This window comes from Mucor mucedo (assembly GCF_025094135.1).
Source record: "Mucor mucedo strain NRRL 3635 chromosome Unknown EV154scaffold_253, whole genome shotgun sequence".
Taxonomy (NCBI): Eukaryota; Fungi; Mucoromycota; class Mucoromycetes; order Mucorales; family Mucoraceae; genus Mucor; species Mucor mucedo.
Window position 1 is genome coordinate 1 of NW_026252537.1, and position 21,351 is coordinate 21,351.

General features: G+C 36.1%; 3 protein-coding genes across 3 annotated transcripts; all 3 read left to right on the top strand.

The window, feature by feature from the left end:
• Nucleotides 1-5,509: 5,509 nt before the first annotated feature.
• EV154DRAFT_608084 (uncharacterized protein) lies at nt 5,510-6,037 on the top strand (the record flags this gene model as incomplete). Its single annotated transcript, XM_051607656.1, has 2 exons — nt 5,510-5,613; nt 5,691-6,037. Coding segments are annotated over exons 1-2 (378 nt in total), but the record flags the coding sequence as incomplete, so codon positions are not given.
• Nucleotides 6,038-11,652: 5,615 nt separating this feature from the next.
• On the top strand, nt 11,653-14,046 carry EV154DRAFT_488511 (uncharacterized protein; the record flags this gene model as incomplete). Its single annotated transcript, XM_051599126.1, has 6 exons — nt 11,653-11,876; nt 12,426-12,482; nt 12,807-13,037; nt 13,135-13,162; nt 13,588-13,644; nt 13,969-14,046. 6 exons carry the CDS (start codon nt 11,653-11,655, stop codon nt 14,044-14,046), a joined length of 675 nt encoding a protein of 224 aa, XP_051450410.1.
• Nucleotides 14,047-15,416: 1,370 nt separating this feature from the next.
• On the top strand, nt 15,417-20,003 carry EV154DRAFT_488512 (uncharacterized protein; the record flags this gene model as incomplete). Its single annotated transcript, XM_051599127.1, has 9 exons — nt 15,417-15,454; nt 15,880-15,936; nt 16,261-16,491; nt 17,042-17,098; nt 17,423-17,653; nt 18,204-18,260; nt 18,585-18,815; nt 19,365-19,421; nt 19,934-20,003. 9 exons carry the CDS (start codon nt 15,417-15,419, stop codon nt 20,001-20,003), a joined length of 1,029 nt encoding a protein of 342 aa, XP_051450411.1.
• Nucleotides 20,004-21,351: the final 1,348 nt, after the last annotated feature.

Below are 21,351 nucleotides of genomic sequence, written 5' to 3' on the forward strand. Positions count from 1 at the left end.
AAAAAAATTTAGTACTTAGGGCCATCGCAAGCACATCAAACTATTTTTTAAAGATCCTGATTAAGGACATTAATTTTTTTTTTTTTTTTTTTGTGAAAGGTTACAGTTTTTCCAAATAGAATCTTTTAAAATTTTAATAATATACGAGGTTTTTTCAAACCAAACCTCCGTTTCGGTAAAAATTTTGACCTTCGCTGCGCTGCGGTAAATTTTTGACCTTCACTATGGTTTGGTACGCTACGCTTTGAAAAAACCTCGTGCTGCCGCAGGCCTGTTAAAAATGAATAGCGAATAAAAATTTATTTAAATAATAGAATATGTGGATGTGATAGAATAAAGAATATTAATTTCGAAATATTTCAGTGTAAACAACATTTGATGTGTATGATCCTTCTACACCTTCAATAGTTGATATTTCTTTAGGAATTGACATTCTGATGTCGCTGGGTTTTTTGACTCGGGATAATGCTACATACAGCTGTCCATGCGAGAAAACAGGCGTTGGAAGATATAAACCAACGGAATCTAATGTCTGGCCTTGTGATTTGTTGATTGTCATTGCAAAAGCTGGTCGAATTGGGAATTGACATCTCTTGAATTCAACACCAACTTGTTCCACAGTGGAGCACAAAGTGATGCGTGGATTAAGAACAATTTTACCTTCGTATGGTCCAGTGGCTACTTCTGCTTGAATTACATGCTGAAGAAAAGCTTTGCAGATAAGTCGAGTACCGTTACACACACCTTGTGCAGGTGCCAAGTTCCGAAGCATCATAATTGGGGAGCCTAGTTTTAATTTTAATTCATGAGGCGGAAGACTACCACATTCTAAAGAGTTCATAAACTCTGGTGGCAATATCAACGCATCATTATCCGAAAGAGCTGTATCAGTACTGAGAAAAATGGTGTATTCTCCTGGAAACTTTTCCAAAACATGATCATTGACGACCGATACAAACGCATTGGTTGGAGTCAATATAGCTCTTGACATCAAAGATGAATATGTAACATCACCGGCGTTTTCAAAATTGTTATATACATGGGAACAGAGGTGGTCCATGCTGCTTTCGGGAAGAACCATTTGGTCTGGTATCTGAATTATATTGCTTGTGTTTGGGTGGACAGGGTAAACACCTTTACCAATACTTAAAAGAAAAGAAGAAAATTCCTGAAGCTCTTGAGCTGATTCAAAACTATGCACCAATTGAGCTTGTTGTACGCGCATATTTAAAGATAATCGTAATTGCTTTATATGTCTCCAAAGATGAGAAGTAATCATGCAAGCTTGAATAATGTCATCTTTAGTACCTTTGGGAACAACAGGTAAAACCTGACGAAAGTCACCACCAAAAACAATTAATTTCCCCCCAAAGGGTACTCTACCAAGACGTGAATCATGATACTTCATAATATCTCGGAAACTTCGATCAACAGTTTCCAGAACATCACGACTAATCATTCAAGCTTCATCCCAAACTATAATTGTTGATGATGCTATTAATGCCGCGTTGTTACTCCTCGGCTTTAAAAAACACATTGACGCTTGATTACAATGTAAGGGGATACTGAATCTTGAATGTGCTGTACGACCACCTTTCAATAAAAGAGAAGCAGTTCCACTTACAGCTACTGACAGAGCGATACAGTTTTTTCTCCTAACAGCCTGTAACAATGCATTAAAAATGAACGTCTTGCCGGTTCCGCCAGGGCCATCCAAAAAACAAAGGTTATCTTTAAAGTGAAAGCGCGAGTTTCCGTAGATTTTTTCACTCTCGACCAAATTCATAACAGTTTCAAAAACTGCACGCTGATCACTGTTGAAAGGAAGTTCAGCTGGATCAATCATTGAGCGTTCAGCTTCCAAGCATAACTCTCGTTGTTCGCGCTCAAGACGGCTCATACCTTCAAACCCTCGACCACTGTTGCCGTTTCGTGTATCAACGGAGGGTAGACAAAAGCCGGCAAAGTCATTGATCTTGATGTTATTTAAATCAAGCATTTCATTCAAATCCAAAAGGCAGTTGCCATATGCCTCTTCTTTCATAGCATCCGTCAAAGCAGAAGTGACGTCAGTAAGAAGCCTTCTTTGAGCCAATAAATAGTCGTCAGACAGACTATCCTTATGCGTGTTCCATAATTGAAACGGGCTGGATGGCTCACAAAAAATCAAAATTGTGACAAACAATCTTCGCAACATGATAGGCGATTGGAATGTAGCACTTTCACACAAACATATGTCCCATTGTTCATCGTCAGCAAGCAGACCTTTTGCACGGGCAGCAGCTTGAAAGGTCTCATGTACCACACCGTCGACTGTTCGTACGTCTTCAAAACTTTTGGCTCCACGAACGTAGTTCAACAAAAGTCGCAAAAAATATTTTTCGGATTCTTTTGGTGAAACAGAATAGATACGGCCTATAATTTGATTAAAACCCCTTTGTCTTTTTCTCCACACAGTTTCACTTTTGAGCCATGTATAATACTCCGGAAATTCATGATATAAGTATTGATTTGCATCTGGATCAGTCCTATTTATGTTGAACCAAGCTGTCAAAGTTGTGTCTTTACTTGCTGCATTTGCAAGAACATCACCAAGATTAGCATCTTCCGAAAAATACACCATTTCTTGCCCAGGAAGGTGAATGCTTAATCTCTGATGAGCTGGGAATTCTTTATGCAATGAAAAACCAAATATTCTCCATATGGCTTCGGGTGCAGAAACATATCTTGCGTCTATGAATCGATTGATTTCGTCCTGACATATCAAATTATTTTGCTGTCCATCACTACTTACTTGAACACTTGCTCTATCGTGACCTTTATATACATATTTATAAAGATACTTTACGGCTGAAACAGTGTTGCATATTTCGACATTTATATGGGCATCATACTTCGTACAGAGATAAATGTTGTGAGGTACAACCCAAATATTATCCAATGCAATTCCATTTGCTTTTGTAACACTTCTACCATCTCGTCTTCTTCTGTAAATTGGATAGCCAGATTCAGCTGTTGTTGTAGTAGCAGTAAACTTTTTGGGGTAACCCTTTGAGCACTTTCCATCTTTCATGCAAATGGCACTGGGATTTAATGAGCCACATGGGCCATGCATCATGTTTTTTGTGACCGTATGATAGGCTAAGGAATGTTGTTCTTCATTTGGAATCTCAGCTGAAATAATCTTGTCAAAATCACTGGTTGTTCTAGGTCTGTCTTCAGGTTTTACAATGAACAACATATGAGCATGAGGTAAACCTCTTTTTTGAAAATCGATCACTGCAACGTATCCAACGACGACACCAAGAACATGGTCTTTGGTAATGTCTTTTAAAAGGCTTTTATACTTCAGTCGAAAAACTCTTGCACAAAGATCTGGTCTGTCTGCTGCGGTTTGCCCATACAACAATTCGTTTTGGATTTCCGGCCACGTAGGATTACACGTAAACGTGATAAAAAAGTCGGGTTTGCCAAATCGTCTAACAATGCTAATGGCATCTTGATACAACTGGGACATATGTCGTGGGCCACCAATGAAGGAGCTTGGAAGAATAATTTTACGACCAAGAGAGCTCGTATCATTGTCATCGTGTGCGACCGCATCTTGTAATCCACGGTAGAGTTCAGTTCGAAGACTTGACTGGTTATGTCTAATAAAATTTAAACGAAATTGCTCAATCTTAGCGTACATATCCACAATAAACTAATGGAAAAGTTTTCCATAAAGGTGGAGATCATGTCCACAGCTTCTAAACATAAGATGAAAACTATAAAATTGCATGGTGGTGACTTTTAAACCGCTTTCAGATACGCATGATTTATGCCATCCCGATTGACCCGTTGGGAAGATTAAGGCGTAAGACATAGGATCGTAGATCTGGTTTAACTCGTTGATACTCTTAAGTTGTCCCTGATTTTGGGGTCTAATAATAATATCCCTAACCCTTATCTCATCCCCCTCCTGTCTATTGTCACTTCCCAAAATTAATATCCCAACTTCAGTCGAATTAGTTGGTGAATTATATCTTCGTGGATCTGGTAATCCTTCGGCCTGGAATACCATTGCCACATCTGCAACGTGATCTGGATTCTCAATCAAATATTGGTTCATCGTCTTAAAGTCTCTGACTATAGGATTGATATCATGCATTAAAGTTTGTAAGTCTCCTAACGTGTTGATGTCGACATGGCTTGCAACGCGGTGTCTATTTTCAATCTCATGTTCAGCAACAAAGACATAAATTTGAGCAAATGATGGTGCGACATTGTTGGATGGGAGCAACGATCCAATTCGATGATAAATGCTGCCATGAATTCGGAAAGCATAGGCCCCGCCGCGAGAGTTCTGAACAGATTCGTCCAAATTGACACCCATTGATGTGAAGCTTAAAGCATTGTTGTAAGACCGTATGTGTTTTTTAAACTCCTTGCTTCTTTGATCATTTCCGCATAATAAGTTGGATATAAGTCCAGGTGTAGGGTGAAATTGTGTCACTTTGTATTTACCCAACCCGCAGCAAAGTTGAAATCTAGCAGTATGTAGACCACCTTTTGATCTTTCTTCGACCCACATGAATGCATTGCATTCAGAACACATAGTCGTCAATCTTCCCAAACAATGTCTACCGGGCAGTATTTCAGTTTGCTTTGCTTGATTTAAAGTCTGGTTGGCACGATTACTGTTCATGGGGCACAAACGGCTCGATCTTCTTAAATGCCCAAGTTGTTGACAGGTTGAACAACGGACAACTCTTCCTTGGACTGGCTTATGAGTTTAATCAACTCAGGTTCGTCTACCTCCATATCCTGTTTGGAATTAACGTTAGTCAGAATGCTCAAAAAAATATTCGTCTTTTGCTGTACCTCAGGAATTGAGGTTGAGCTACTTTGTGCATTGTTATTGTTATTAACTGAAGATGGAACCTAAAAAAAAAAGTCAGTCTTTTCAAATAAAAAAAAAAAAAAAAAAAAAAGAGAGAGAGATGCCTACATTCGTATTTAGGTTTACTGGATTTAAAGGACAATCTCGGTGGGATCTACGACTATGTCCTTCTTGACCACAGGACGCACAATTTACACTATTATTTGACATGTTTAAAAAAATAAAGGGACAACGTTAATCCTATGGACCGTATTCTTGGGTGGAGGGGTTCCGCCTCCCCCCAAACCCCCCTCCCCTCTTGCGGGGGAAACCCCCGCACCCCCCAATTTTTTTATCACTGCTTAAAAATTACACTGCTAAAAAAAAAAAAAAAAAAAAATAATGTTTTATAAGATATAAGCTCTTTCATGCTAATCCTATGGGCCGTATTCTTGGGGGGTGGGGTTCCCCCTCCCCCCAAACCCCCCACCCCTCTTGCGGGGGAAACCCCCGCACCCCCATTAAAAATCCTAACTTTTGTAACTTTTGTGACTGAAAATTAGCTCGCCTTGTGACTGCGTAGTTACGATTCCAGTAATTTTAATATAATAATATGGACGATTAATAACAACATTGAATATTTTCAGTGCTTAAGAATCCGAATTATCCAAACGAAGAATTAAAATCTGCAGGCCCCAAAAACCTTCTATCAGATTATTTAATGTCCAAATCCGATTACGGAAATCACGAATGTTGTTTTATTTTTCAATAAGAGCCTTTAATTTTTATCGATTTACTTTTTTTTTACCATCTCCATTTTATTTTACAGATATGAGTTTCCAAAATTATTCAAGTGCTGACTTCATCAATGGCCAACGCCCAAACCCTCCTGTGGTAAGAGGCCGACCCAGAGTAAACCCTCCGTCTGCTGCACAGATTCCCACTGACGTACCTGTTCCATCCTCTCAACCTGTACCTACCCCTTCTTCTGTACCTGCACCATCTTCCGAAGATGTTCCTTCTGCTGGTCCTGTTCCTTCTGCTGGTCCTGTTCCTTCTGCTGGTCCTGTTCCTGCTACCGAGCAAGCTCCTCCTCCTGCTGCTGAGCCAGTTTCTGCTGCCGATTCCGTACCAGAGCCTAACACCAACCTTAACTGGGATTCACCAAGCACACATGTATTGATTGAAATTTTTCCTGCGTATCTGGTTGAAGCGGGTGTGACTAGCTCAAATGAGCCAAGGCAGCCTTAATCCAAAAGACAGAAAAAGCCTTCAATGACAACGCAGCCGTCAATGGCCGAAGAGACATCTGTGCCATGACCACTAAATGGCATGCTCTTCATGCTAAGTATCGAAGCAGACGAGACAATGCTAATTCTACTGGTAGTGCACCTCTTCAACACTGGGAGTTTCATGATTTGATGGAGCAGGCAACAATACAAATGCCAACTACAAACCCGCCTGTTACATACAGCTCCCATTCCAGAGAAACTGTGGACAACCGTGGTGATTATGCCACCAGAAGACGTGGTCATTCAGAAGTCGATAATAATAATGAAGAGGATGAGGATGAGGATGAGGATGTCGTTCCTCAGGTAAATGCAAGACGTCCACGTAATGTAAGTGTGTCAATGTGGTTTATGGCAAACCATATGGAGCAAATGGAAGCTCAAAGCCGGGTTGAGAGAGCAGCTGATCGTGCTCGTATGATCGAAGAAAGGAATACCGATCGTGCACGTTTGGCTGCTGAACGAGAGGCAGATATTGTTCGTATGGCTGAAGAAGATATACCGACGAAATCAACTGGATCATAACAACGATTACAGACGACAAAATACTGAGTTGTTAAGAGAGGCTACTTTGTCCATGTCCCGAATGGTAGATTTGTTTGCTGCTTCAATTGCTCAAAATAACAATGCCACTCGTGCTCCCACCCCTACCACTACCACCAGCAACAACAATCCCCTTTCTCCCAATCCTTCTACAGATAATATCATTTAAATAAAATTGAATAAAACAAAAAGTTTTCTATACTTATCTATTTCTATTTCTAAGTCTAGTTCTTCTTCTACTTCTACTTCTAGTTGCTCTTCTATCCCCTCTAGCCGCCCCACGTCTACTTCTACGTCTCATCAATTCCTCAAAAATGGTACTCCTTCTGCTACTACCGCCTACATCAGGTGCGTCTTCATCTTCAGGAACAGCTGTACTATGATCTTGAAGGTGAACAGTGTCGGTAAACCCGGTATCACCAAGGTCGATACACATATTGTGTAAAATACAACATCCGGTAATCACCTCGTTGATCTTCAACTGGTCCAACATGTAAATGTACTTGCCCGTAAATCTCCAACGAGCCACCAACACACCAAAGGCTCTTTCGATCGCCATTCTTGTAGATGAATGTACACGATTGAATGTACGCTTGCGACTGTCTAACACGCATTGACTCTCAGAAAATGGTGTGATCAAGTTGGGTCCCAAAGGATAGGCAGAGTCACCGATCATGAACGTGTTGTCAGGAAAGTGAAGGTCTGGGTGGCGAAGAATTTCACTCGCTATATCACTTGATCGGAAAGCAGCAGCATCATGCGTTCTTCCTGAAGTAAATATTGTTGTGTTAGCTTTTATATTGTTTCATCGTAGATCATTTTAGTACAATACCTGAGTCACCCACTTTGATATACGTGAATCGTAATGCAGAATCACATACGGCAGTAAGCTTCACGGAATAGTTGTTCTTTCTATCCCTGAACATAGCACCCACGGTTGGAGGGGAAGGTTGGTGAATGATAAAGTTCTTACCATCCACAGCACCAATCACACCATTCAATCTATCCCCAGTGCTACTCCCAAAACCGACAGCGATCGCATTGGCTCTGATAGGGTCTGATGGCCATGTCAATAAATGACCAAGGTGATCCTTAATTGCTTTGAGTGTTCTTGTGGTGAAGTTGTTATAACTACCTGATGAAACACCCAAAAGCATATACGCTTGACGATATCCGATATGGCAATTAGCCAACCGAAATAAAGCCGTTGCGACTTGGATATAAATCGGAATAGTATTGGGAGCAACAAGATTGAATTCTTCGTGTGCCGAAAGCTCGTCCACCAAATGCTCAAAAGCACGCTTACCCATACGGTAGTTGGCGCGATAACTACTGACCTGGTTTTCGTCATTGTCATTGAGGAATGGGTGCTCCAATCTCCAAAAGTGGTATCGACGCGATTCACGTCTAGCATCAGCACTAATTACTGTTCTTGTTCTTTCTACATGTTCGCCCATCATGAAAATGGGGAGATTGTTAATAGAAACTCCATATTGATTGCGGTAGTTGCTGGCAATAAAATCATATTGGAGACGTTCTGCTTGGTAAAGTTCTCTACTGGAATGAAGAGTCGTCATATTTTCTACGAGGCGTTGTCCAGTAGAATTGAGAATTTCCATTCTATCTTCTTCGAGAGATTCAGATTCTTCGTTGATTCGAACTATAAGGAGCTGCAACTGAGACACGATAAACGCAATTTGTTGTGGGGTCATCATTCTTAAACTGTAATTTTTATCTTTTTAAAATAATAAAAAAATCGGTTAAACTGAAATTTTGTCTTTAAAAAATAAAGGAACAGATATTTTAGTAATCTGCAAAAACTTTATTATTAATCATTCAAATTGGGTCATTTAAGGAGTAAGGGCTTCCATAATGTTTGTTAAAGAGTATATCATATTGTTAGATGACATAATTAGTTCAGGGTTGTAATAAAAAAAATTCTTATCAAGCGCGAGAACCAGACAGGTGCTCAAAAAAAAAAAAAAAAAAAAAAAGGAATCACAGTCCTGTTTTCCGAAAATCATTTACCATCTACCAACAAATATAAAAATTCTTACCCCCTCTTCAGAAAAAAAAAAAAAAAGAAAAAAAAAACCGTAAAGGTAGCAACCGACTACAGTTCACGAAGAGTGAAAGCTGGAGGCCAAACAACCTTAAATATGTTCAGTGAATTCGAGTACTGGACAAGACCAACAGCTTAAAGAAAGTCGCTTACTGGTATCAGGGCTTACTTTCTGTATTTTTCACCTACAGAGCTTGAAGTCAAAGTTACAACATTATAACTGTGAAACTTCTGCTTCATACCCCCAAAACTGCTAAGAAATGTTCAGTGCCGCTACAAATATAGGAGTAGATTGTCCTGTGGCTGTTGCGGGCCTTGCAATAGAGAAGACGAGAGGAATAATTCGCTCTTTAAAATAATGTGATAATGAGATTCATAAACCCGTTTTTTTTTTCTGTCTCTGTTCCTCTCTTTCTTTCACTTTCACTTTTTTTCACTTTTGATAAAATATTTCTTAGATTTTAATTCATGTAATACACTACAAGAACATAAGTTATAGGTGCTAAACTTGAATAAATTTACAATGCTAGTGAGTGTACCCATCTTATCTTATTAAGAATTGTTAGGTATATTCACCAAGAAATGTTTAAACATGATGTATCTAAGGTAATTGTGGTTGCCTATGAAGTTTAATACGCCTTTCTGATTTGTATGTTGTATAGATGCTGAGCACTTCACTGTCAATAACTGGGTATTTTAAAAAAATATAAGGCTAATTGTTTTTAAGCTGTTTTTTTATTTTAGGCTATTTTTTTTTGTTTTATGCTCTTTTTTTTATTTTAGGCCGTATTTTAGCATAGGCTGTTTATTCTAGGTTACTTCTAAGAACTATATCGCTCTTTACCATATGGCTTTTACCTGTATACATGTAAGTCTGTCAGGCAATTCTGTTGCTTCCTTAACAGGTTATTAGTATGTGAGTACTGTAAATATCTACACGCGAATAATTCCCTATAGCTTTTAGAGATGACGTATAGTATACTTAAAATTGCTTCCAGTTTAAAATCTCAAAATAATCATTTTTAAACAAAATTTAAACGTCTTTTTAAACCATATTTCCTATGTAAGCACCATATCCATGTGAACAATTAATAAACTAGTGTTGAATATCAAGTGTGTATTTGTAAAAGGGAAGCATCTGTGCGAATAATAAGGCAATGTACGATTGGTAAAAGGTCCAAATACATGTATAAATAAACAGCGTATAACGGTAAAAATCTACCATTGGTTGAGAAAACGAACAACCATTCAATGTTAGTTTTAAACAATCATTCATTGTGAATTTACACAAAATGCACCATCATTGATTGCTTAAACCGGCCATTTAAGCAATCAATGATGGTGTTTGGTGTGTTTTAGCAACATTTTACCATTTGGTGCGCCGCTGTGTACTATCTATACAAAGTCAAAGGAAGAGTGCTTTATAAAGTATTTAATTATAATAATAGATTTTACGAGGAGGGGAAGGAATGCAAGATAATTGACATGGAACGGGGAAGGTGTGGGAAAGGGAGAGTAATTATATTTTTTCAAAAAACATGAGTTTGCATTTAAGGATGTCTAGGATTACTTAATTAGTCTTAGTGTTCCCTTCGGCCTATGTGGTTAAAACTCAAGACTCATGATTAATAATTAGTTGGCGTCAAAGATACTTGGAAGCGAGTCATGATTACTAATCTTTTGGAAGCGCGGATTCATTGCATGGATTGTCATGGAAGGTTCAGGCCACTGATGGTTTTGTATCTCAGATCGATATTCAAAAACATTCCGGTAGTTGGGGTTTTATGGTCATGACTAAAGTGAAAAGTACCTGATTTATGACCCAGTCGTCATTATTTTAATGGCACTAACCAGTAGCACTAAATTAACCTAATGCCGGAAACAGAGTGTAGATCTATTAGAAAAACCAAAAAGGTTAACTCATCAGTGAAACCTAGGAGAGTAATGCAATGTAGGAAGGATTATTTAATTCATAGCATCAGAGTTCTTTTATTTTATTTCTACCTCTAAGAATATATACTCCCATCTCGTTATTTCTTCAAGCGTTATGTTTCTGTCAAATACCACACACAGGTATCATGCATGATTTATTGACAAGGATAATTAATTGACATAAAATGAGTAGTAACTTGTAAGATTTAGTAGACATTGAATAATATGATTGTTCGCGGAACCTTTTTGGTTTGACACAGGCGGAAAATTGTGTCGGGAAAAAAGTACTAAATGATCCAAAAAAAGTTCGTTAAGGTTAAGTCAGACAGGAAGCTAGAACAATACCGAGAGACAGATTAATGATATTCCTGAGAATAAATTCGTCAGCGGGCAATTCGTACTGATATGACTTATGGTACAAGGTTTTACAGGGTGCTTCATAGCGGAAGAGATATACTTAATATTATTGAAAACAAAGTTTTAAGATGATCAAGATCTAGATTAAGTCGTGGGGATAACAAACAGGTAGAGAATGTTGGTAGCAGTCTAACTTCGTATTTTGTTTATAATCAAAAAGCACTAACTATCCGTCGAAAACCAGAACATTCTTTGAAAATTTAATCCTTAGAAATGTACCAAATAAAAAAGCGCTCCACAAGAGTAAAACAGCATAAGACTCGTAAAACATCAACCATAAACACAAACATTAATCATTAATGATGTACCAAACACAAACAAAATTACCAAAGTCTTTAAAAGCTCCTCAGCCAAACAAAAATTATAATATAATATTCTTAACAAATAACGGGTTATAACGGACTGACATTCACGCTTGTAGCATCGGTAACACAAAACAAAATACTCCCTGGCACACGGCCGAAAATGTAGCCTAAAAAAAAAAAATACAGTTTTTTTTGAAAAACACCAGCCAAAATTCTGGTCAAAAATCCAAATGTTTTTTCCCTATGCAGACATTGAACCATGCAGACATTGAACCGAAAATCCAGGCTAGGCTGTGGGTAGTGCACATAGACGTTAAAAATATCCTATACTGTTTTTTGTGTGCAAGGTTAGCATTAAAAAGGAGTTTGAAGGTTGTAATAGATTCAGAGGTTTCTGGATTAACCCAAACTACAATAAAAATGATATCCCACCGTTGCAAAACTTATGCTAGATTGATATTTTTGAGGTAAGTCACCTTGAAAAAGGTCTAGCCAATCTTTGAAGGCTGACTGAGCTTGAACACTTGGCAAATTGTGTAACTTTGTGCCCGGAAATGAATTCAGCAAGTTTCTAGCTTTCGAAAACTGTAAGGTATGTATGGGTAACTCTGTCTGGATATTGCAAGCCGAAAGTTTAAAGCATCTATATGTGTTTCAGGAGTAGAGGTGGATATACTGGTGTTTTAAGCTGTCACAGAAACTGTCACAAATATGTTTGATCGAAGATTGTGAACGAACGCTTGGAAGGTTATGTACTTTTTTTTTTTTAAATATGTTTAATTTTTTCTGAAATTTCTGAAAATGTGACTGAAAGTATAGCATTCCTGTCCAGATTTTAAACCAGAGTAATTTTAATATTTTTTCAAGCACTTTTGGCGTAGAGCCCAAGATATTTGTTCTTTAAACAAATATTGTGAACGAACGCTTGGAAGGTTATGTACTTTTTTTTTTTTAAATGTATTCAGTTTTTTTGAATTTTCTGAAAATTTAATTTAAATTGTACTATCTCTGTCCAGATTTCGGACCAGAGTTATTTTAATATTTTTTCAAGCACGTTTGGCCCACAGCCAAAGGTATAGGTCCTTTAACCAAAGATTGTGATCGAACCCTTGGCAGGTTATGTACTTTTTTTCTTTTAAATGTATTCAGTTTTTTCTGTATTTTCTGAAAATGTAATTGAAAGTATAGCATTCCTGTCCAGATTTCAGACCAGAGTTATTTTAATATTTTTTCATGCACCTGTGGCCTACAGCCTACAGCCAAATATATTGAACTTTAAACAATGATTGTGAACGAACGCTTGGCAGGTTATACACTTTTTTTTTCATTAATCGACTCCAAATTTCCAGGGCTTTCCAAAAAGCTAATAATATTTGGATGGTTAAATCTCAAAAAAGTTGTACTATGCAGACATTGAACCATGCAGACATTGAACCGAAAATCCAGGCTAGGCTGTGGGTAGTGCACATAGACGTTAAAAATATCCTATACTGTTTTTTGTGTGCAAGGTTAGCATTAAAAAGGAGTTTGAAGGTTGTAATAGATTCAGAGGTTTCTGGATTAACCCAAACTACAATAAAAATGATATCCCACCGTTGCAAAACTTATGCTAGATTGATATTTTTGAGGTAAGTCACCTTGAAAAAGGTCTAGCCAATCTTTGAAGGCTGACTGAGCTTGAACACTTGGCAAATTGTGTAACTTTGTGCCCGGAAATGAATTCAGCAAGTTTCTAGCTTTCGAAAACTGTAAGGTATGTATGGGTAACTCTGTCTAGATATTGCAAGCCGAAAGTTTTAAGCATCTATATGTGTTTCAGGAGTAGAGGTGGATATACTGGTGTTTTAAGCTGTCACAGAAACTGTCACAAATATGTTTGATCGAAGATTGTGAACGAACGCTTGGAAGGTTATGTACTTTTTTTTTTTTAAATATGTTTAATTTTTTCTGAAATTTCTGAAAATGTGACTGAAAGTATAGCATTCCTGTCCAGATTTTACACCAGAGTAATTTTAATATTTTTTCATGCACTTTTGGCGTAGAGCCCAAGATATTTGTTCTTTAAACAAATATTGTGAACGAACGCTTGGAAGGTTATGTACTTTTTTTTTTTTAAATGTATTCAGTTTTTTCTGAATTTTCCGAAAATGTAATTTAAATTGTACTATCTCTGTCCAGATTTCGGACCACAGTTATTTTAATATTTTTTCAAGCATCTTTGGCTGTGGGCCAAAGGTATAGGTCCTTTAACCAAAGATTGTGAACGAACCCTTGGCAGGTTATGTACTTTTTTTCTTTTAAATGTATTCAGTTTTTTCTGTATTTTCTGAAAATGTAATTGAAAGTATAGCATTCCTGTCCAGATTTCAGACCAGAGTTATTTTAATATTTTTTCATGCACCTGTGGCCTACAGCCTACAGCCAAATATATTGAACTTTAACCAATGATTGTGAACGAACGCTTGGCAGGTTATACACTTTTTTTTTCATTAATCGACTCCAAATTTCCAGGGCTTTCCAAAAAGCTAATAATATTTGGATGGTTAAATCTCAAAAAAGTTGTACTATGCAGACATTGAACCGAAAATCCAGGCTAAGCTGTGGGTAGTGCACATAGACGTTAAAAATTTTCTATGATGTTTTTTGTGTGCAAAGTTAGGATTAAAAAAGAGTTTGAAGGTTGTAATAGATTGAGGGGTATCTGGATTAACCCAAAGTACAATAAAAATGATAACCCACCTTTGAAAAACCTATGCTAGATTGATATTTGTGTGGTAAGTCACCATGAAAAAGGTCTAGCCAATCTTTGAAGGCTGACTGAGCTTGAACACTTGGCAAATTGTGTAACTTTGTGCCCGGAAATGAATTCAGCAAGTTTCCAGCTTTCGAAAACTGTAAGGTATGTATGGGTAACTCTGTCTAGATATTGCAAGCCGAAAGTTTTAAGCATCTATATGTGTTTCAGGAGTAGAGGTGGATATACTGGTGTTTTAAGCTGTCACAGAAACTGTCACAAATATGTTTGATCGAAGATTGTGAACGAACGCTTGGAAGGTTATGTACTTTTTTTTTTTTAAATATGTTTAATTTTTTCTGAAATTTCTGAAAATGTGACTGAAAGTATAGCATTCCTGTCCAGATTTTACACCAGAGTAATTTTAATATTTTTTCATGCACTTTTGGCGTAGAGCCCAAGATATTTGTTCTTTAAACAAATATTGTGAACGAACGCTTGGAAGGTTATGTACTTTTTTTTTTTTAAATGTATTCAGTTTTTTCTGAATTTTCCGAAAATGTAATTTAAATTGTACTATCTCTGTCCAGATTTCGGACCACAGTTATTTTAATATTTTTTCAAGCATCTTTGGCTGTGGGCCAAAGGTATAGGTCCTTTAACCAAAGATTGTGAACGAACCCTTGGCAGGTTATGTACTTTTTTTCTTTTAAATGTATTCAGTTTTTTCTGTATTTTCTGAAAATGTAATTGAAAGTATAGCATTCCTGTCCAGATTTCAGACCAGAGTTATTTTAATATTTTTTCATGCACCTGTGGCCTACAGCCTACAGCCAAATATATTGAACTTTAACCAATGATTGTGAACGAACGCTTGGCAGGTTATACACTTTTTTTTTCATTAATCGACTCCAAATTTCCAGGGCTTTCCAAAAAGCTAATAATATTTGGATGGTTAAATCTCAAAAAAGTTGTACTATGCAGACATTGAACCGAAAATCCAGGCTAAGCTGTGGGTAGTGCACATAGACGTTAAAAATTTTCTATGATGTTTTTTGTGTGCAAAGTTAGGATTAAAAAAGAGTTTGAAGGTTGTAATAGATTGAGGGGTATCTGGATTAACCCAAAGTACAATAAAAATGATAACCCACCTTTGAAAAACCTATGCTAGATTGATATTTGTGTGGTAAGTCACCATGAAAAAGGTCTAGCCAATCTTTGAAGGCTGACTGAGCTTGAACACTTGGCAAATTGTGTAACTTTGTGCCCGGAAATGAATTCAGCAAGTTTCCAGCTTTCGAAAACTGTAAGGTATGTATGGGTAACTCTGTCTAGATATTGCAAGCCGAAAGTTTTAAGCATCTATATGTGTTTCAGGAGTAGAGGTGGATATACTGGTGTTTTAAGCTGTCACAGAAACTGTCACAAATATGTTTGATCGAAGATTGTGAACGAACGCTTGGAAGGTTATGTACTTTTTTTTTTTTAAATATGTTTAATTTTTTCTGAAATTTCTGAAAATGTGACTGAAAGTATAGCATTCCTGTCCAGATTTTACACCAGAGTAATTTTAATATTTTTTCATGCACTTTTGGCGTAGAGCCCAAGATATTTGTTCTTTAAACAAATATTGTGAACGAACGCTTGGAAGGTTATGTACTTTTTTTTTTTTAAATGTATTCAGTTTTTTCTGAATTTTCCGAAAATGTAATTTAAATTGTACTATCTCTGTCCAGATTTCGGACCACAGTTATTTTAATATTTTTTCAAGCATCTTTGGCTGTGGGCCAAAGGTATAGGTCCTTTAACCAAAGATTGTGAACGAACCCTTGGCAGGTTATGTACTTTTTTTCTTTTAAATGTATTCAGTTTTTTCTGTATTTTCTGAAAATGTAATTGAAAGTATAGCATTCCTGTCCAGATTTCAGACCAGAGTTATTTTAATATTTTTTCATGCACCTGTGGCCTACAGCCTACAGCCAAATATATTGAACTTTAACCAATGATTGTGAACGAACGCTTGGCAGGTTATACACTTTTTTTTTCATTAATCGACTCCAAATTTCCAGGGCTTTCCAAAAAGCTAATAATATTTGGATGGTTAAATCTCAAAAAAGTTGTACTATGCAGACATTGAACCATGCAGACATTGAACCGAAAATCCAGGCTAGGCTGTGGGTAGTGCACATAGACGTTAAAAATATCCTATACTGTTTTTTGTGTGCAAGGTTAGCATTAAAAAGGAGTTTGAAGGTTGTAATAGATTCAGAGGTTTCTGGATTAACCCAAACTACAATAAAAATGATATCCCACCGTTGCAAAACTTATGCTAGATTGATATTTTTGAGGTAAGTCACCTTGAAAAAGGTCTAGCCAATCTTTGAAGGCTGACTGAGCTTGAACACTTGGCAAATTGTGTAACTTTGTGCCCGGAAATGAATTCAGCAAGTTTCTAGCTTTCGAAAACTGTAAGGTATGTATGGGTAACTCTGTCTGGATATTGCAAGCCGAAAGTTTAAAGCATCTATATGTGTTTCAGGAGTAGAGGTGGATATACTGGTGTTTTAAGCTGTCACAGAAACTGTCACAAATATGTTTGATCGAAGATTGTGAACGAACGCTTGGAAGGTTATGTACTTTTTTTTTTTTAAATATGTTTAATTTTTTCTGAAATTTCTGAAAATGTGACTGAAAGTATAGCATTCCTGTCCAGATTTTAAACCAGAGTAATTTTAATATTTTTTCAAGCACTTTTGGCGTAGAGCCCAAGATATTTGTTCTTTAAACAAATATTGTGAACGAACGCTTGGAAGGTTATGTACTTTTTTTTTTTTAAATGTATTCAGTTTTTTTTGAATTTTCTGAAAATTTAATTTAAATTGTACTATCTCTGTCCAGATTTCGGACCAGAGTTATTTTAATATTTTTTCAAGCACGTTTGGCCCACAGCCAAAGGTATAGGTCCTTTAACCAAAGATTGTGATCGAACCCTTGGCAGGTTATGTACTTTTTTTCTTTTAAATGTATTCAGTTTTTTCTGTATTTTCTGAAAATGTAATTGAAAGTATAGCATTCCTGTCCAGATTTCAGACCAGAGTTATTTTAATATTTTTTCATGCACCTGTGGCCTACAGCCTACAGCCAAATATATTGAACTTTAAACAATGATTGTGAACGAACGCTTGGCAGGTTATACACTTTTTTTTTCATTAATCGACTCCAAATTTCCAGGGCTTTCCAAAAAGCTAATAATATTTGGATGGTTAAATCTCAAAAAAGTTGTACTATGCAGACATTGAACCATGCAGACATTGAACCGAAAATCCAGGCTAGGCTGTGGGTAGTGCACATAGACGTTAAAAATATCCTATACTGTTTTTTGTGTGCAAGGTTAGCATTAAAAAGGAGTTTGAAGGTTGTAATAGATTCAGAGGTTTCTGGATTAACCCAAACTACAATAAAAATGATATCCCACCGTTGCAAAACTTATGCTAGATTGATATTTTTGAGGTAAGTCACCTTGAAAAAGGTCTAGCCAATCTTTGAAGGCTGACTGAGCTTGAACACTTGGCAAATTGTGTAACTTTGTGCCCGGAAATGAATTCAGCAAGTTTCTAGCTTTCGAAAACTGTAAGGTATGTATGGGTAACTCTGTCTGGATATTGCAAGCCGAAAGTTTAAAGCATCTATATGTGTTTCAGGAGTAGAGGTGGATATACTGGTGTTTTAAGCTGTCACAGAAACTGTCACAAATATGTTTGATCGAAGATTGTGAACGAACGCTTGGAAGGTTATGTACTTTTTTTTTTTTAAATATGTTTAATTTTTTCTGAAATTTCTGAAAATGTGACTGAAAGTATAGCATTCCTGTCCAGATTTTAAACCAGAGTAATTTTAATATTTTTTCAAGCACTTTTGGCGTAGAGCCCAAGATATTTGTTCTTTAAACAAATATTGTGAACGAACGCTTGGAAGGTTATGTACTTTTTTTTTTTTAAATGTATTCAGTTTTTTCTGAATTTTCTGAAAATTTAATTTAAATTGTACTATCTCTGTCCAGATTTCGGACCAGAGTTATTTTAATATTTTTTCAAGCACGTTTGGCCCACAGCCAAAGGTATAGGTCCTTTAACCAAAGATTGTGATCGAACCCTTGGCAGGTTATGTACTTTTTTTCTTTTAAATGTATTCAGTTTTTTCTGTATTTTCTGAAAATGTAATTGAAAGTATAGCATTCCTGTCCAGATTTCAGACCAGAGTTATTTTAATATTTTTTCATGCACCTGTGGCCTACAGCCTACAGCCAAATATATTGAACTTTAAACAATGATTGTGAACGAACGCTTGGCAGGTTATACACTTTTTTTTTCATTAATCGACTCCAAATTTCCAGGGCTTTCCAAAAAGCTAATAATATTTGGATGGTTAAATCTCAAAAAAGTTGTACTATGCAGACATTGAACCATGCAGACATTGAACCGAAAATCCAGGCTAGGCTGTGGGTAGTGCACATAGACGTTAAAAATATCCTATACTGTTTTTTGTGTGCAAGGTTAGCATTAAAAAGGAGTTTGAAGGTTGTAATAGATTCAGAGGTTTCTGGATTAACCCAAACTACAATAAAAATGATATCCCACCGTTGCAAAACTTATGCTAGATTGATATTTTTGAGGTAAGTCACCTTGAAAAAGGTCTAGCCAATCTTTGAAGGCTGACTGAGCTTGAACACTTGGCAAATTGTGTAACTTTGTGCCCGGAAATGAATTCAGCAAGTTTCTAGCTTTCGAAAACTGTAAGGTATGTATGGGTAACTCTGTCTGGATATTGCAAGCCGAAAGTTTAAAGCATCTATATGTGTTTCAGGAGTAGAGGTGGATATACTGGTGTTTTAAGCTGTCACAGAAACTGTCACAAATATGTTTGATCGAAGATTGTGAACGAACGCTTGGAAGGTTATGTACTTTTTTTTTTTTAAATATGTTTAATTTTTTCTGAAATTTCTGAAAATGTGACTGAAAGTATAGCATTCCTGTCCAGATTTTAAACCAGAGTAATTTTAATATTTTTTCAAGCACTTTTGGCGTAGAGCCCAAGATATTTGTTCTTTAAACAAATATTGTGAACGAACGCTTGGAAGGTTATGTACTTTTTTTTTTTTAAATGTATTCAGTTTTTTTGAATTTTCTGAAAATTTAATTTAAATTGTACTATCTCTGTCCAGATTTCGGACCAGAGTTATTTTAATATTTTTTCAAGCACGTTTGGCCCACAGCCAAAGGTATAGGTCCTTTAACCAAAGATTGTGATCGAACCCTTGGCAGGTTATGTACTTTTTTTCTTTTAAATGTATTCAGTTTTTTCTGTATTTTCTGAAAATGTAATTGAAAGTATAGCATTCCTGTCCAGATTTCAGACCAGAGTTATTTTAATATTTTTTCATGCACCTGTGGCCTACAGCCTACAGCCAAATATATTGAACTTTAAACAATGATTGTGAACGAACGCTTGGCAGGTTATACACTTTTTTTTTCATTAATCGACTCCAAATTTCCAGGGCTTTCCAAAAAGCTAATAATATTTGGATGGTTAAATCTCAAAAAAGTTGTACTATCTTTTCGTAACATTTTTTTATCTAATTTTTTTCTGATAGATACCACATTTTTACATTTCGTTTTCAAACTCTTGGGAGCAATGTATAAGATGTTGTTTTAAATATTTCTATTGCTGCGGTCAATTAGAAGTGTCTTGGATAAAATATTTAGTGGTATTGTCATTTTTTACTTATTATAGGAGGTATTTAGTTCGTTACGTGTTCAGTTCATCACTTGCTGATTCTGTTTTCAGTTTACGTGATGTTTAATGGAATCTGAAAGTTTTTAAATGATCACTCACTTCTTGTTTTTGTGCAACGACTCATTCCTTTCCAACTTTTGAGACTTTATTTATATGCTGGCACTTTTTTTTTAATGCTCGATCAATCTTTCGTTTATTTCGTGTGAGCATGCGCGAGACACTTCAAAAATGTTTATAGCAGTAGCAGCCCACTATAAAGCTCTTCAAATAAATTGTCAGATAGTTTTTGTTTCCTGTCCATCCTTACCTCTAATTGATATGATTCTAAAACTGTTATAACAAGGCCTGTCACTGTTGCTGTCTGACGTGTTGCTTGTTAACACCATTATCTTTTGAGTTCATATATCTGATTGTCTTGTATCGGATCAGCTTTATGGGATATACCTTTTTTAGCAACTTAAATACTCAGCAAAGACGACTCTTAAGCTATTCAAACTATTTGCACATCTTTATAATTTGTTTTCCACTTTTAAGAAATATTTTTTTATCCTTGTCTTATAGTGCCTTTTTTCCAACAGCTTTCGGCTTCAGACGAAATTAATTTTTTTTGTTTCTATAAATTTTGTTAGCGGCGTAAGAAACGGTTGTTTAGCTATCTGTAGAATGTACGATGTTTAAAAGTGTGTTAGAAAAATAATATTTGTTGATATTGTTATTTTCTTGGTTTTATAGTGAGGAATTATCTCTAATACCTCATCCATTAATTTTCCCTTTGCTGGATAGGTATTTCAAGTATATTTCACTTCTTTCGATGTTCTAGAAATGTAGGACTGACGGCTTTTTGGGTTTCTATCATATTACCACTACCTTTTTGAACTCCTGATTACCCTTTCAAATATTTGAATATATACTTGGAATACACAGCGGCAAATTTGTATCCTACTCCTTACTAAATGTTATGTTTTAAGGTAAAGTAAAATTATAAAAAGACTATCGGAGTAGTTTGAGACTGTTTATAAGATCGTCTTTTAATAATAAACGAAATGTACCAATATTTATATAAAATACTGTTGGCTGTGTTCATATCTCAAGTGCCGTGTTGAAGTTATCCTAGATTAACCAAAAATGTATACGATTATTATATAGTACTACTTTAGTCTTGTTCTAATAAATGTGAAGTTTTTTTTAAATCTCCTTGCTTTAAACTATATTTTAATTATTTCTCAGACGTACTAAATTGGACTTGCGATGTAATATCCTTATAGTTCTTACTATGACATTTATTGTAAAGCTTATATCACAAATGGTATTAGCGTGGATAAACCTTTGTCAGCTCTAATATGGCTATATTCTTGCTAGGTCACCACACACTCCTCGGGTACTGTAGTCATGTCTATTTAATTCTATTTCTGTAT